Here is an 18,733-nt window from a genome sequence, read left to right on the forward strand (position 1 = left end):
GTACAAAATGATAAAACTGATCTTTTGGGAACAAAGAGACAATAACGACTTTATAGACATTGCAATGTCAGAACACAAAATACTGACAGCAAAACACTTATGTCACTATGCAGCTTTGCTAAAACATTATTTTGATGCCAACTACAGGATAGTCAGAAATACATACCATATAAAGACCTCAGACAACTAATTATATCACATATAAATACAATAATCAGTTCGGAAAGGCCACATGAAACTTCTACATCCCAGACATGATAAACAAATTACCTTTTGAATACAGAAACCTTACAAACTACAATAGCCTGAAAAGAGCTCTAAGGGCATACTATGAACAAGAAACCTGCACCCAAAATACCATACAAACTTAATGAATCACAATATATTCGTTCAAGCTTCCAGTTCAGTGACACATCAAGACATTCCAAGTTATCGTATGTATGTGTGTGTGTGTGTGCATGGCATGCGCGAATTTCACAGTCAACGGCTGCAGTGATTTCGTAACTTCCCAACACAGCAAACAAACCAATAAATAATAACTTAAGTGGTGTCATCCTCAGATAAGCTTACAAATAAGCTTCGAGGATGAAAGCTGAAAAATTGCATCTCATCCAAGATTTAAAAAAAAAAAATCCAAACCATATATCACATTTCAGTGCTTAAATATACTAAAAAAAAAAAAAAAATCAAAATTGTATATATATATATATATATATATAAGTCATTGTTAAATGAATAAATGCTGTATTATTATTATTATTAATAATAAATTATACAGGAAAAAAACTATGAATTTCATCGTTACAAAAAAAAAACAGAATTAAACCTGTTGTAAATAGGTAATCTTAAGTTGTAAACATGTAATCACAATATTAATCATAATTTTAATTAAAAAAAGGATTGAATTTTTTTTAAAAGAAAATATGTAATCAAGTATGTATCAAATGTATGTAATGTATGCATCATATGTATTAAAAAAAAATTATGATGATTCAACCCTCCATGCAGTCAAAAGACTTATCATGGGAGGCCATCCTAGAAAACAGTCTATCATACCACTCATAGACCACTCGTGCTCTCACCACTCTATCAGGCAATACATTCCATGGTTCACCCCCCCCCATGCAAAGAAACCACTCCTCACCTTCTTGCGCACAGCTTCCTTTTGTAACTTCCCTTGTCTTTGCTCCTTTCCCTCCTGTTTCACCAAGCGAAATAACTCCCCAGTGTCAACCCTGTAACTACTTCTCAGCAGTTTAAAAATCTCAATCATATCACCTCTTCTTCTTTCTACCAAACTGTAGTCCAAATTCCCTCAGACTGTTTTCATAACTAACATTGTACAGTCCTGATACCATCTTTGTTATCTGCCTCTGCACCCATTTCACAGTTAATTTATTCCCTTCAAATCCTTGTGACCAAATTTGAGAACAGTAGTCCAAGTGTGGTCTGATCAGTGCTTTATACAATGGAATAACAACTGTTATCTTTGCAGGTCAGTGTCCTTCTCAGTATTGCAGCAATCCTCTGGGTTACCTTCACCACCTTTACAAAATTTTCTGTCAATCATCACACCCATATCCCTTGCCTCCCCTATTTCCTCCAACAACATATGCGGTATCTCATCTATGTATCCCAAACTTCAAGACTTTACATTTAGCTGTATTAATCTGACAACTCCCCATTCATTTTCCCATCTGTCCAGTTTATTCAAATTCTCTTGCAGGGCTACCACATCTGTACTATTACTGACCCTTTCCAGTTTCCCATCATCTGCAAACAACTGAATATTTCCCTGCAATCCATTGACAATGTCATTGATACAAAGGTTAAACAATACACATCCCATTACTGAGTCCTGTGGGACCCCACTTGTAACCTTCTGCTTCCTTGATATTGTCTCCACATACACAGCTCTCTGATACCTATCAGATAACTAATACTGACCCAGTCACTAACCTGACATCTAATCCCATGTTCTGCAGTTTATCATGTGGTACTCTGTCAAATGCCTTTTGTAAAATCAAAAAAAAAAAAAATTATAAAAGGCAGTCATAATACTACAGCAAGAGTGCTCCTTAACAAATCCATGTTGACTCTCACAGATAACATTACCCTCATTTGTCTAAATTTTTCCAAGATCTTAACAACTACTGATGAAACCCAAACTGATCTATAATACTGCCGTTGCACCCTTATGCAATGACACTATCTTACCCTCCCTCCACTCCTTGGGTACCTTTCCCTTGGCCAGACTTTCATTGACCTGGCTCAATGAAAGCCAGGGGTCAGTGGAGCTGTCAGCTCTTTAGCACATTCTCTCAAACCCTGTGGCCAAATTCCATCCAGTCCCACTGCTTTATTGACATCCAGAGCACTCAGGATTTGAAACACACTTTCCTCTAGCACTTCTAAACCGTGAACTTGCCTTATTCCTCTAGTATTAAAACCTAATTCTCCAGGATGAAATACCCCAACAAAGTGTTCATTGAACAACTCCGCTATGTCCTTTGCATCAGTCACTTTATTCCCGTTTTTATCCTTAATGTCATTCTTCCACAATCATTTCTCCTCCTACTAGCCACATAACTAAAAAATTCCTTAGGATTTTCTTTGGATCTCAGGGCCAATCTCTTCTCATATTCCAGTTTTGCCTTCCTTATCATACTAGTCACTCTCCTGGCCTGAGTCTTATATTCTTCATGCATCTGCTCTCCACCCCCTCTCCTTGCATCTCTTCCATAACTTCTTTTTAATCTGTAGTTCTTGTTTGATATTGTTTGGCATTCACTTCACACCAAATTGTCTCCTCCTCTTCACTTGTGGTATACAGCTTACTATTGCTTCTAATAAATATTCTTTCACAATTTCCTCAGCATTAATGATATCTTGCCCTTCCAATCTCTCCCTCCATGGAACTGCCCCAAGTTTATATCTAAGACTATTATAATCACCTGCCTTATAATTCGACATACATTCCTTTCCCTTTGATACTCCTGCATATCTATTCATCATCCAAGCCAAAACCACATGGTCAGTCTCTCAAACTAGGTGGGATGGGCAGAGATGCCATCTCAGTTATAATCAGCTCTTCTGATACTATGACTAAATCCAAAATTCTTGAACCTTGTGTTCCTTATACTACATGTTGCCTAAGACATTTGTCCCTCATGAATTCTAGAAAGTTTCTAGGAAAATTCTAGGAAACTGCATATAGTTTACTATATGCAGTTTCCTCTTCCCAATTTATACTGCAATAATTAAAATCTTCCATAACGATCATTTTTCGTGCACTTGCCAGCTCAACTGTGTAAATATCTGCTCCTTATCCTCTATGTTCCCTGGCTGGTAGCAACATGCCACTAAATGTCCTGGCTTGCCTACCTCTACCCTCACTATATGCTTTCAAAACCATTAATACCATTGTCTTCCAAATCCTCTGAGCAATAAATACAAAATGTTGTACTCAGGCAATGACAATCAAGGAAAAGAAGGAGTAGCCATAGTATTCAACACTAATCTTGAATGGCAGTCTGTTTCAAGTAGAGTGATGTGGGCAAATATCAGAATGGGGAACTGGACAGTGAGACTTATTTGTGCCTATAGTCTCACAGAAGGTTCTACTGGTAGAAGTGGAGGCTTTAGAGAAAGTAACTGACACAATGAAAAAGGAAAAGTTGGTCCTTGTTGGGGATCTAAATAGCAGTGTAGTAAGTGATTGTAAGACATACAAAAATGTTTTGGGAAAATTTGGAGAAAAGAGCAAAGCTAATAATAATAATCAGGACATGGACTGGTTATTACTATCACCATGTTCCAACATAAAATTGTGCACAAATTCACATGGAGAGAAGAGGCAAGGAATAAGAAAAGTCTCATTGACTGTGTTATTGTTGAAAGTGATGTTTTCTCCCTGGTGCAGGACACCAGAGTGTACAGAGGATTTGAAATTGGAAGTGATCACTATTTAGTCTTGAGCAGGATAAAATTGAATTTCATATTGAAAAGAATGACATGTAAGAAAGTTTTAAAGCGAATAAAAGTTGAGCAGCTCTCAGATGTGAACTGTAGACTAAAATACACAAAGATTATTGAAGGAAAAATAAAAGAGTTTGAGAACATGAACCAAACTTGGAGATTGTGTGGCAAGCATTGAAGAAAACCCTGATTGATTCACCTAGAGAGGCATGTGGTGAAGTTGTCTGCAAGGATACAAAAAATTAGAACTGCATGGTGGACACAGGAAGTTAAAGAGGCAGTGAAAGAAAAGAAGAAAGCATATCAAAAGTTCCTGGCAAATAAGTCAGATTTTGCTCTTATAGAATACAGAGACAAATGTAAGAAAGCTAAACAGTGTGTAAAACTAGCTAAACAAAAGTCGTAGGAGGACTTTGGCAAGAACATAGAAAATAAATATCAAGAAGGTGGCAAAATATTCTGGAGGTTGTTGAAGAAGCTTAGGAATGGAGGAAAGAGTGCTGTAAAAGATATTAGAGATGATAAAGGTGACATGAAAACGGAAGAAAAAGTTGTCCTTGAAGTATGGAATAATTACTTTGAAAATTTGCTAAATGAAACCAGCAGTGATGACAGCACAGTGATAAAAAAACACTGACCAGGCATGCAGTCAGGAATACATATCCATACTTGAAATAGAAAAAGCCATCAAAGGCTTGAAATGTGGAACGGCAGCAGCAGTAGATGATATTCGACCAGAAATGTTGAAGTATGGTGGTATAAAAAGTCTTACAGTGGCTGCACTGCATAGTTCAGAAGGCATGGACAGAGGGACGAATTCCCGATGATTAGAGTAGAGCTCACATAGTACCCATATATAAAGGGAAATTAAACTGCATGTGAGAATTACAGAGGTATTTCCCTACTGAGTGTTCCATGCAAGATTTATGCCAGTATACTTGAGAAACGGTTGAGAAGAATTGTGGAAGAAAAGCTTTTTGAAGAACAAGCTGGATTCAGGCCAAATAGAGGATGTCAGGATCAGATCTTCACTTTACGACAATTAGTTGAGAAAGCATGGGAATATAACAAATATTTGTGTTTAAGTTTTGTCAATCTGGAAAAGGCATACGACACGGTGCCAAGAGAAAAGCTATTCAATACGCTACAGTTATATGGTGTCAATGGGGCATTATATCAAGCAATACTTAGTCTTTATTTGAGTTGTAAGTCGGTAGTTAGAATTGAAGGAAGTACAGGAAGATGGTTTAATATTAAATCTGGTGTGAGACAAGGATGTACATTATCCCCTCGGTTATTTATTATCTATATGGATCACATTATGAAGGAAAGTGGTATTAAACATGATATCAAAATTGGAGATGCTAATGTCAGCTCTTTGCTTTATGCGGACAATGTTATACTTCTAAATAAATCCGCTACAAGTCTGCAAGATTCTCTGACTAAATTGAATAAATTCATATGAAATAAGAGAGAAATTAGTCGGAACACTAAATTAGCTATATACAAGACAGTGTTCCAACCAGTTTTAACTTATGGATCTGAGAGCTACGTCAGAAGTAAAACACTTTACGAAAGACTAGAGACCACAAATATGAGAGTCCTGAGAAAGAGTAGAGGCGTGAATAGATGTCATCAATGGCAATATCATATTAAAAACAAGGATGTTAGGAAAGAACTTGACATTATCGACATCCAGGAATGCATTAGCAGAGCTAATCTCAGGTGGTATGGTCAATTAAACAGAATAGGCGAGGAACGATTAGCAAAAGAAGTTTTCTCTGTTAAGTTGGCAGGAAAGCGACCCAGAGGAAGACCAAGATATAGGTGGATTGATACGGTGCAAAGTGCCTTAGACGATAGAAATATAAGATCTGGTAATGTTGGAGTCTTAACAAGTAACAGACTGATTTGGAGGAAAATTGTAGATAGGAAGTTAGTAATGATGTAAATTTTTCATGTAATACTATCGTATCATGTACACCCCTTGAGGGTACATGGCAGGAATTTGATGATAATGATGACTTCCTACCATACCAGCTTTGTTGATTCTGTTGTCTGTTTCCATATTTAATTTACTGTCTTCACTATAAATGTTTTACTTGTTCTATAGGTTTTCACACAATGCAGTTCATATTTTCAATGCTTCTGCCTATTTTCATTGTTTTTGTCTTGTTATTGCTGACTTTCATACCATATCTGTTACAACAGTTATTCAGTTTAGTCAGGGAATCTTGCAGACTTGTAGCAGATTTATTTAAAAGTATAACGTCATCCACATAAAGCAAAGCACTGACATGCACATCTCCAATTTTGATGTCAGGTTTAATTCCTTCATAATGTGAACCATATAGATAATGAATAACAAAGAGAATAATGTACATCCTTGTCCGGCACTAGATTTAACATTATGATGTAAATGAAAAGATCAAAGAATAGAGAGAAAGGGAAAGAACATCTTTAGGATGTAAAGATATTGACTACCAAAAGAGATGGATATACCAAAGGGAAAGAGAGAGAGAGAGAAAGAAAGGTTGAAAAAAAAAAGAATGAAAGACCAGCTGCAAGATGTAAAGACCAGTGAAACCAGAACAGGCAAATGGCTAATCCTTAAAGAGAAGAAGTTTGTAATCTGCATTTAGAACCGTTAAATATTTTTAGTCTTGATATAGTAACTTTTTTCACAAACATTCTTTTGGCAGATACAATTAATTTACTTAAACAAGATTTTCCTCCTAATATCATCAAACGTTTTGATTTGCATAAGTAAAGTGGATATTGAATCCAGCATTATTTCAAAGCCGAATTTAGAAACTATGAAAGTTTCATAAGTTCACCAGAAAGCTTGTGAGAATACATTCCTCGGCATCTCCAAGTTGCCTTAGTGTGATTTAAATTTAAAAGACATTGGTGCTGCCCAAGCATCTATATATTTGCCTTTTATTAGTCCATTTTTGATAAGGTTTTACTGGCCTGACAGCTGTTTCGAACTGGTTGATTCTCTTCAGAGACACTGTATAAGTAAAGGCCTCTAAAAATTAGGCGACCCCCCCCTAGACCACTCCCAGTAAATTACCGAAGGATTGTCCAACTCAGTGATAGGCTCATCCTATCAAACCAACTGAGAGGCTTAGGAAAAATACATTTCTCTGACATTTTAAGTTCCTTAATACTGAACAAGAGTTCTTGCTTGTTTAATGTTTGTCAGATCTCTGAAGAAAACCAACCAGGAAACAGCCATCAGGCCAGAAACTTTATCAAAAATTGACTAATCAAAGGTGAATATATAGATGCTTGGGCAGCACCTATGTCTTTTAAGTAGTCCACACTAGGGCAACTCGTGAATGCTGAGGAATGTATTCCCGCAAGTGCTCTGGTCAACTTACAAAACTTTTATAGTTTCTAAATTTGCCTTAGAAATAATTCTGAATTTAATATCCACTCTGCTTATGTAATTTTGCATTGCCAAACTGAAGCCTTTTGGCCCTTTATTTTATTAGACTTTTTGACTTTGTAATCCATTCTGGTTATTTCACTGTAAGACAAATTATCCCAACAAGTTGAAGGAACAGCCATGGGTAGTCCTATATCTCCTACCCAGTGAATTACTACATGCAGCATTTTCTAGATCATCTCCTTAAAGGTATTTCTCCTAAACCTACAGTATAATACAGATATGTAGATGATATATTTTCAATATGGAATGGTTTGTCGTCAGATTTAAAACTATTTGTTTCAAAAATAAATGATTCATCCGAGTATTCAGTTTACTTTAGAAGAAGAAAAACAATCAACTAGCTTTTTTAGATATTTTAACTTTTTGTCAACCAGATGGTAGTTTATAGTTTTCTGATTTAGAAAAGAAACTCATACTAATTGTTATATCTGTGTGAATTCTCATCATCATCCTAGTAAAAAGATTGCAACTATTAAAATCCCATTACATTGTACTCATATTTGTTCCACTGAAGATCCTTTACAACAAGAATCGAATTATATCAAATCTGCTTTTATGAATAATGGCTTTAATGAATATTTTATTAAGATTGCCTTTAACGGTTTTAGACAACCATACTCTAGATCTGAAGATATCACTTGGATTCCACTCTCTTATATTACTTATCTTATATTCCTTATATTAAAGGAGTTTCTGAACGTATAGCTAAAGTTCTAAAACCTTAATATTGTAGTATTCTTTCATCCTGTCAGAAAGATTTCTACCTTCCTTTCTTCATCTAAAGACAAGCTTTCTCTACTCAGTCTTCCAAGTGTCTACCAGATCCCATGCTCCTGCCTTGTCTTACTTTGGATAGTTTGGTAGATCTGCAGCCACCTGTAGTGAAGAACATAAATCTTACACTCAGTACCATGAACTGGAACAGTCTAGCTTAGCCATGCTTTCTTGACTAAACATATTTTTTTTTTGGAAGAAAACTAAGCTTTTACATAGAAGCAGGTTCCTTACAGTGTGCTTATATAAAAAGCATTGTGAGACCTTTCTATACTGACTGAACTTAAACAGATCTGATGGTCTTCGGTTTATCCCCTTTATGGGAAATATTATTACAGTAGTCTCCCCATTCCCCCCCCCCCTCTTATCTGCAGGGGATACATTCCACAACCCTCAGTGGATACCTGAAACTGCTGATAGTACTGAACTCTATGCATATATATATATATACTATGTTTTTTCCTATACATACATACATATCTTTGATGAAGTTTAATTTATAAATTAGGCACAGTAAGGTATATTAACAACAATAACTAATAATAAAATAGAATAATTATAACAATATACTGTGATAAAAGTTATGTGCATGGAATCTTATCAACCTCAGCATGTGATTATTTTTCTTTCCTTATGAAGTCAAGAACTTTTAGACTTTTAATTTTCTCTTAAAGGAAGCACTTTACTTCTTCTCTATGACATATCCGAATTGCTAGAATCACTACTTTTGCATGTTGGAGCCATTATTAAGTAAAATAAGAATTACTTGAACACAAGCACTGCAATATTGCGACAGTTGATCTAATAACCAATACGGCTACTAAGTGACTAACTGGCTGGTAGGGTATATAGTACAGCGTAGATACACTGGACAAAGGGGTGATACATGTCCTGGACAGGAGAGTGCAAAATTTCATCATGCTACTCAGAAAGACATGCAATTTAAAATTTATTAATTGCTTATTTCTAGAATTTTCCATTTAATATTTTTGGACCGGCGTTGACCGCAGGTAACCGAAACCAAACGGAAAGTGAACCCTCAGATAAGGAGGACTACTGTACATTATTTTTATGCAAATTCCTGATTATTATTATATTGTAATTTTTTTTTTTTTTAAATAATTTGAATTTTACTGACCATCTTTCGTTCTGTTAATGCTGTAGTGGTCCTTTTAGAAAATGATTCTTTAATATAATTAGTTACATTTAATTTAAATAATTCTTTAATTTGAAAATGATTCTTTTATTTTATATTGTGTTCCATTATTAATGCACTGAGGATTCCTATGATGCGTAGGCAAAAATTTAGAGCTAATAAATTTAATTCACATAAATTTAAGTTGCCAAGTTTTTCTGAATTGTTCTTCAAACTCTGGGGATACGTTCAGATATCTCATTATTTACACATCTTTTTAAAGCTTCACATGCACTGGTAAATATTGTTCCCATTCAGTAACTGACCAAAGATACATAATAGGCACTTCAGAATAGATAATAAAACTTCTAAGGAAACACTCTTCTCTCATTTTATGGTATTTAGTGTCTTTTTTTCATAAAACTCAGAGTTTAAAATTGCAAAAGAAAGAAAAAAAAATATTGATGTCTGCGTTTTCTCAAACATTGAGTATTATATAGAAATCTAAGTTGGAACATGAAAAGAAATTGGTAAAGGTAATGTAGACATTTTATTATTATTGTTATGCTGCAAGTAATAGAAAGAATAAATGTTGAAGAATAACAACAAATCTGAAAGCACACCCCAACTCAACATCACCAGAGTTAAAGATCGGTACTATCAACATAAGAAGCCTGAATGGCAAAGAAATGGAGCTAGCTGAGGAATTAGATAGTACCAGATCGACATAATAGAGGTGATTGAAACAAAAAAGACAAAAACTGGTGAGATCTTTCTAAACAATAAATACAAAACGTTATATTCAGGAAATGAAAATCAAGGAAAAGAAGGAGTAGCCATAGTATTCAACACAAAACACAAGGCTCATCTTCTTGAATGGCAGGCAGTCTCGAGTAGAGTGATTTGGGCAAACATCAGAATGGGGAACTGGACAATGAGAATATTTGTGCCTATGGTCCCACAGAAGGCTCTACTAAGGTAGAAGTGGAGGATTTTTTTTTTTTTGAGGTTCTAGAGAAAGCTACTGACACAATGGAAAAGGAAAAGTTGGTCCTTGTTGGGGATCTAAATAGCAGAGTAGGAAGTGATTGTCAGACATACAAAATTGTTTTGGGAAAATCTGGAGAAAAGAGCAAAGCTAATAATAATGGCAAATACCTGTTGGATTTCTGCTCAGGACATGGACTGGTTATTACTAACATCATGTTCCAACATAAAAATGTGCACAAATTCATATGGAGGAATAAGAAAAGTCTCATTGACTATGTTATTATTGATAGTGATGTTTTCTCCCCCTGGTGCAGAACACCAGAGTGTACAGAGGATTAGAAAATTGGAAGCGATCACTATTTAGTCTTGAGCAGGATAAATTTGAATTTCATATTGAAAAGAATGACATGTAAGAAAGTTTTAAAGCGAATAAAAGTTGAGCAGCTCTCAGATGTGAACTGTAGACTAAAATACACAAAGATTATTGAATAAAAAATGACAGAGTTTGAGAACAGGAACCAAACCTTGGAGATTCAGTGGCAAACCTTGAAGAAAACATTGATTGATTCAGCCAGAGAGGCATGTGGTGAGGTTGTGTGCAAGGATAGAAAAATCAGCACTCCATGGTGGACACAGGAAGTTAAAGAGGCAGTGAAGGAAAAGAAGAAAGCATATCAAAAGTTCCTGTCAAATAAGTTAGCTTGTGCTCTTAGAGAATACACAGACAAATGTAAGAAAGCTAAACAGTGTGTAAAACTAGCTAAACAAAAGTCATAGGAGGACTTTGGCAAGAACATAGAAAATAAATATCAAGAAAGTGGCAAAATATTCTGGAGGTTGTTGAAGAGGCTTAGGAATGGAGGAAAGAGTGCTGTAAAAGATGTTAGAGATGATAAAGGTGACATGAAAACGGAAGAAAAAGTTGTCCTTGAAGTATGGAGTAATTACTTTGAAAATTTGCTAAATGAAACCAGCAGTGATGACAGCACAGTGATAAAAAAACACTGACCAGGCATGCAGTCAGAAATACATATCCATACTTGAAATAGAAAAAGCCATCAAAGGCTTGAAAATGTGGAAAGGCAGCAGCAGTAGATGATATTCGACCAGAAATGTTGAAGTATGGTGGTATAAAAAGTGTTACAGTGGCTGCACTGCATAGTTCAGAAGGCATGGACAGAGGGACGAATTCCCGATGATTAGAGTAGAGCTCTCATAGTTCCCATATATGAAGGGAAATAAAACTGCATGTGAGAATTGCAGAGGTATTTCCCTAATGAGTGTTCCATGCAAGATTTATGCCAGTATACTTGAGAAACGGTTGAGAAGAATTGTGGAAGAAAAGCTTTTTGAAGAACAAGCTGGATTCAGGCCAAATAGAGGATGTCAGGATCAGATCTTCACTTTACGACAATTAGTTGAGAAAGCATGGGAATATAACAAAGATCCGTGTTTAAGTTTTGTCAATCTGGAAAAGGCATACGACACGGTGCCAAGAGAGAAGCTATTCAATACGCTACAGTTATATGGTGTCAGTGGGGCATTATATCAAGCAATACTTAGTCTTTATTTGAGTTGTAAGTCAGCAGTTAGAATTGAAGGAAGTACAGGAAGATGGTTTAATGTTAAATCTGGTGTGAGACAAGAATGTACATTATCCCCTCTGTTATTCATTATCTATATGGATCACATTATGAAGGAAAGTGGTATTAAACATGATATCAGAATTGGAGATGTTAATGTCAGCTCTTTGCTTTATGCAGATGATGTTATACTTCTAAATAAATCCGCTACAAGTCTGCAAGATTCTCTGACTAAATTGAATAACTGTTGTAATAGATATGGTATGAAGTTTAGCAATAAAAAGACAATGAAAATAGGCAGAATCATTGAAAATGTCAACCGTGTTGTGAATGGAGAACCTGTGGAACAAGTAAAACATTTCAGCTACTTAGGCACAATTTTTACTGAAGATGGTAAATTAAATATGAAAATAGACAACAGAATCAGCAAAGCTGGTATGGTGGGAAGTCAATTGAATAAATTCATATGGAATAAGAGAGAAATTAGTCGGAATACTAAATTAGCTGTATACACGACAGTGTTCAAACCAATTTTAACTTATGGATCTGAGAGCTACGTCAGAAGTAAAACACTTTACGAAAGACTAGAGACCACAAATATGAGAGTCCTGAGAAAGAGTACAGGCGTGAACAGATGTCATCAATGGCAATATCATATTAAAAACAAGGATGTTAGGAAAGAACTTGACATTATCGACATCCAGGAATGCATTAGCAGAGCTAATCTCAGGTGGTATGGTCTCTTAAACAGAATGACGAGGAAAGATTAACAAAACAAGTGTTCTCTGCCAGGTTGGTAGGAAAACGACCCAGAGGAAGGCCAAGATATAGGTGGATTGATATGGTACAAAGTGCCTTAGATGATAGAAATATAAGATCTGATAATGATAATATTGGAGTCTTGACAAGTAACAGACTAATTTGGAGGAAAATTGTAGATAGGAAATTAGTAATGATGTAAATTTTTCATGTAGTACTATCATATCATGTACACCCCTGAGGATACATGTCAGGAATTTGATGATGATTAATAACTACCGAATGTGGATGGTATTACCCTTCTGTTATAAGCAGATGTGATAGATTGATTAATGAGTGCTCACATCGCCAAAATTGATCAACCTTGCGTGTGTTACATAGGGCTCAGTGCTACCGCTATGTTGGTAACACTAAGGCATTGGCATTAGAGACAAATACGGTATCAGCGTGTATGCTAAAAGAATGTTCAGCTGAACTGGCTAGGTCCTTGACTTGTTTGTATAATTTGAACATTAGCTCAGGAAACATAGCACAAGAATGGAAAGAATACATGATAATCTCATTGCCGAAGGGTGATGTAAAGACTGATGTGTCTATTGACCTGTCATTATCTCTCAAGTAACTGTATAGATTTTAGAGATGGTAAGAACTAGCATACAGAAATGGGTGGGTGTACAAGTTATATTTCCCAAGGAGTAGGATGGGTGTACTAAAGAGAGGTCATGTCTGAACAATTTGCTCATATTTGCTGAATTGGATACTGTCAGACTTTGATAATAGATTTGATAGGATACAACATCTGAAAGGCTGTTGCATAAACTTGAGAATATGGGATTGGAATATAAACTGTTGGTTTGGATGAGAGGATGGCTTATAGAATGGTATTTGGAGAAGGGAGGGGGGGGGTGAATTTTAAGATGACTGGGGGGGGGTTTCACAGGGATCAGTCCTTGGACCATTGTTGCTTAATCTATATATTAATGATATTGGGAATACCTGACAGCAGCCCTTCAACTGTTGATGATGCAAGGCTAGGCAGGACAATCAGGCTAGATTGTCCTGCCTCAGACTAGGCTAGATTGGAAGTGTGGACAAATGATAATGGCTATCAATCAATGTTAGTAAGTACAAAGTTATGCACTTTGGCACGACGAAATATCCAACAGCATATTATATTATGGAGTATTATGCTTGGAGTAGCTGATGTTGCTTAGAAATCTTGGAATTTTGTTGGATAGGAAGTTGAAGTTCAAGGGTCAAATAGCAAATAAATTTAGAGGATAACTGTGATGGTAAAACAAACATTAACATGTAAAGATATGGAAGTCATTTTGCCTCTTTGCAAGGCTTTGATACAACTGCACATGTACTACTGTTTGCAGATTTGGTCTCTTTGGGTTTTCAAAGGTATAAAGATGTTCTGGAAAGGCTTGCAAAGAAGAGTTACAAAGGTGATATTGGGATTATGGAATGTAGATTATGAGGATAGATTGAGAATATGTGGACTGCAGAAACTGGTAGACAACAGAAAGAGGAGCGATATGATAGACGGCTATAAACTTCTGAGAGGCTGTTATAGCATATTGGTTGTTAAAATGAACAGTGAGGAGAACAAGGAGGAATCTGTGAAAGTTAAGTTTGTATGCAGTTAAGAAAGGAGTGGGAGCTAGATTTTCCTCTCACAGAACTATGAGTGAATGGAATAGTGTGCTTGTTGAAATAGTGAGCACTTCTAGTGTGAATGAGTATAAGACAGTATGACAGCTAGTGTAGGTAATGTAAACCTCCCCCCCCCCCCCCTTGATGAGTCCTTGAATCCCTAGTGGTCTAATAATAATAATATATGCAATGGCAGTTGTTTTCTTAAACAGGAAGTGAATTGCACACCTAGATTTTGAGATAGTGATTGTTGACTGAGTTCTGTGGATGAAGGTTTGTTCTGAATAGGAACAGATAGAAACTATTCTTGACTCTTCCTAATTTCTCAAACTGCTAACTTTCAATAGGTTTGTGAATAATGAGGGCATTCAGAAATGGTATCCTGCTCTTGAAGCCAACCACCATAAGCCAACATATTTATTGTCACCCCAAACAACATTAGAATTAGTCAAGACAGGATCTTTATTGTTATTAATTTTAATTAGTTTAATTATAATTAAATTTTTATTTGTAGTTGCACTAGTTTGATCTTCAGAGGTTTCCTAAAAATGGTTCTATAGCATATACCTAAAAAAAAAAGTTGTTCTATTTTCAGATACAGAAGCTGTGTTAAATAGCATTGTGACGCTTCTTATTATGGTGCCTAATGAAGATAGTGAAAACCTAATATATGCTTTCTGTGAAAAATTAACCAAAGCACCCACAAATAAGATGGGCTTGGTATGTCTCAGAGTGTAAGTTTTTAATTTTTATATCTTTGATTTAAGAACCTTGCAAAGCAGTAATCTTAGCAAAACTTGAGTTATTCATTACGTGCTGTTTCATCTGGACATCACATTGTTGGCAGACGCAAGAAATTGTTACCATACTGATAGATTCAGTGTATTAGATCCTCATGAGAAATTAAAAATATTTTTTAGTCAAATCAAAATTTCACCACCATCACAAGCCTTTTTATCAAGCCATTTGAGGAAATGGCACCAAAGTCTTTTTTCCCATCATTTTGATGTTTCTTTCTCATGGTACATATTAATATATACTACCGATTGCAGGTGAAGTTTGATGGTCAGAAGTATCTTGGAAGATTGAAATATATATGTTCTGACAGTATTTGTCTTAAAAAAATAAGACTAATATCATGTTTCTTTCTAATATTCCATTTTTTAATCTGCTTACTCCCATATTTCATATAAATTTGAATCCTTGCAAACCAGCTTTCATATTCTGCTATCTAATTCCATATTTAATTTGCCATTTTCACTAAAAGTTGTGCCAAAAAAAGAGCTGAAATATTTTCTTGTTCCGTATTTATGCCATTCAGGATGCAGTTGATATTTTCAATGTTCCTGTCTGTTTTCACCGTTTGCCTTTTTTTTTTTTATTGCTAATTTTCACACCAAATTTGCAATTTAATTTCAATTTAGGTAATCTTGAAGAACTGTACTGAGTATAATATCATACCCTAAAGTAAAGCTGAGTTGAATATCTCCAGTTTTATTATTGGGTTTATTGCCACTTCCTTCATAATTTGATTCATTTAAATCAGCATTTCTCAACCTTTCTAAGGCCAAGGACCAGTAAAATGCTGAAAACAATTCTATAGACCACTAAGTTACAGAGGCGTAGCTGGGGAGGGGGGGGGGATCTGCCGTGGGTGACACTTTTTTTGGTGTTTAAGAAACCTTGCCTTACTGTCTACAAAACAGCAACTGAGTAATGAAATAGACTTTGACAATGTCATCGATTTTGCGAACAGAAAAGCAAGAAAAGTAACATTTTAGAATGTTGGAATTAAAGTTTTACTTCAAAAATAAACATAGTGTTTTTAATTTATTTCCCTATACGTCATTTTGACTTTTCGTAATTTTTTTAAAAACCTAAGTTAGGAATTACCAACATTTTGGAAAAACTGTGCCATTTATAACATAATAAATCTAAAAGCATGTTTTGAATACATATGGAAATATAATTAATTAAATTGGAAGTAAACGATTAAAAGTGTATCATCATTTTTTAATTTTAATTTTTATTAAACAAATAAATAATACGATCTAATTATGTCACTACTTACTTTTAATGAGATGGTTGAGCTTCTTGGCCCTTGCAGAGTTGCTGGATATCTGGCTCAATGTTGGTCAAATTCAGTTGAAGATCTCCACACACATGAAGACGAAGATTTCTATATTTTGTTTTTATTTGAAGGAGCGATGAAAATTCTTTCTCACAAAGATAGATTGTAGAGAACTGCATGACGATTTTCAATGCATCGTGATTCTGAAGATCGTCATTTTCATGACGATCTTCAGATAATTCGGAAAATTCACTTCTCACCGAAGGCGAGATCCAAAATCGAGCCAAACCAAGATCACGGAATTGCATTTTAAGTCCACTGTCACTTGAAAGCTCAATTAACTATTATTTTTTCGATAACGAAAGGTCGTTCTCGTGACTGCAGAGCCTGAAATGGATCGCAAACCCACCAAAATTTCTTATAAAAGTTATTCAGAAAATATGTTTCAAAATTCCGTTTCAGATTTTTGAGGTGTTCGCAAACACTTTCCAGAAACTCAGAATCAGCAAATATATAATTTTCCACTAAAAAGGATTCTAATGTTAGAAAAGGTGCAAATTGTCTATCTTTTACATAATTAATCCATAAAACCAGTTTTTTCTCGAATACCTTTATTTTGTCATAGGCATCAAGAACAGTTAAAGAATTTCCCTGAAGGGAGAGATTTAATTCATTCAATTTTGAAAATGTCTGAAAGATAGGATAGTGTTGATAACCATGCTTCGTCAACAAGGAGTGATGCAAAATCAGAATTACATTCATTTATAAATAATAAAACTTGCCAGCGAATTTCAGAATGAAGCAAAAGTTGTATATATTCACTGCCCATTTCATCGCAGAGTACTGAAAATAACCTGTTATTTAATGGTCAGCTTTAATAAAATTAACAAGCTTTACAGCGTTATAGCACAGTTTTAAATTCTGGTGGCATTCCTTTGGAGGCTAACGCTTCCCTTTGTATGAAACAATGTACCCAATTCATATCCGGAGCTACTTCCTTGACTATTGAAACAACCCCACTATGCCTGCCTGTAAGGGTGCAAGTTCCATCCAAACAGAAGCCTATACATTTTTCCCACTGGATCCCTTTGTGTATTATGTAATTATTGAGAGTATGAAATATTTCTTCTCCAGTTGTTTAGGATGGCAAAGTTGTTCTACAGAATATCATCATGAATGTTGTTATCGTGCACATATCTTACGTAGCATATTAATTGTGCATCACTTGTAACATCAGTAGTCTTGTCTATTTGTAACGCATAATAAGGGCTCTTCTTAACTCTTTCGATTAACTGAGATTCTATGTCACCTGCCATATCATTAATTCTGCGACCGACTGTGTCATTTGAAAGAGGAATCAAATCCACATCTTTTAGTAACTTGTTGCCAGACATCGTTTTACCTCATCTTTTATAGCTGGACGTAGCAAATTTTCCCTGATAGAATGAGGTTTCCCTGTTTTCTCTATGCACAAGCTTAAGAGATAGGATGCTTCCAGTGTTTTGCTATTAATGGAATCCATGGCCGAAACTATATCTTTCCCATGATTTAAGCATCGCTAAAAAAATTAAATTGGCTTATTTTTCACATCACAATGTTTAGTTTCTAAATGTTGTCGGAGTTTCGCAAGTTTCATGCACTCGTTCAACAACACTTCATAACACAAAACACATTGAGGTTTCTGTTCACTTTCATCTCCACACCAAGTAAACCAGAATTCCAAATATGAACTGTTAAATTTCCTACTGTATTTTTTCTTTGAACTGCTTATTTCTTCTTCTTTAATAGTATCAGATTTACTCGCCGTTATAGCACGTGTATCACAATTAGGGTTAGCATCACCTGTTTCATTTGCCCTTCTTTTTAAAGTCCTAGTTCTAAGCCACTTTTCCATTATTAAAAAATTTCCAAAAAATATATAAATATATAATACTGAGGTTAACTCAGGACACACTTTGTCCAAGTATCACTTAGCACTTCTCAAGATATACTGAGCCTTGGTTGAAGGAAGGAAACCTTCAATAATAAAAATCAATAAACAACAAGCCATTGGTTGAAATGTGGATAACACATGTTCACTTCAAATCTGACAAAACAGCAATGGAAGGCAGAAGCAATAAAATTATATTATTGTTCACTTCACCCCTCTTTTATTATTGTCATTCTGCCGCTACAAATTTAGCAGCAGAATGATGAATAATAAAAAGGTGAAGTGAACAACAGTATAGTTTTATTGCTTCTGCCTTTGAACATTCTGACGATATTTGTTGTTGTTTTTAAGTCTCCATTTGATTTTAATAATTTTTACTTATTCAATTTTAATTTGT

General features: G+C 35.1%; 1 protein-coding gene across 1 annotated transcript in view; it reads left to right on the forward strand.

Annotated features, from left to right (window-relative positions):
- Positions 1-18,733, forward strand: part of eIF3m (eukaryotic translation initiation factor 3 subunit m) — a 110,893-nt gene that overhangs the window by 26,802 nt on the left and 65,358 nt on the right. Inside the window, exon 4 of the mRNA XM_090414224.1 lies at positions 14,931-15,069. Coding sequence (XP_090270350.1) covers positions 14,931-15,069 — 139 coding nt within the window. The remainder of the gene's footprint in view (positions 1-14,930; positions 15,070-18,733) is intronic.

The sequence above is a fragment of the Typopeltis vanoorti genome, chromosome 25 (genome assembly GCF_054136105.1).
Source record: "Typopeltis vanoorti isolate ZY-2024b chromosome 25, IOZ_Tvanoo_1.0, whole genome shotgun sequence".
Taxonomy (NCBI): domain Eukaryota; kingdom Metazoa; phylum Arthropoda; class Arachnida; order Uropygi; family Thelyphonidae; genus Typopeltis; species Typopeltis vanoorti.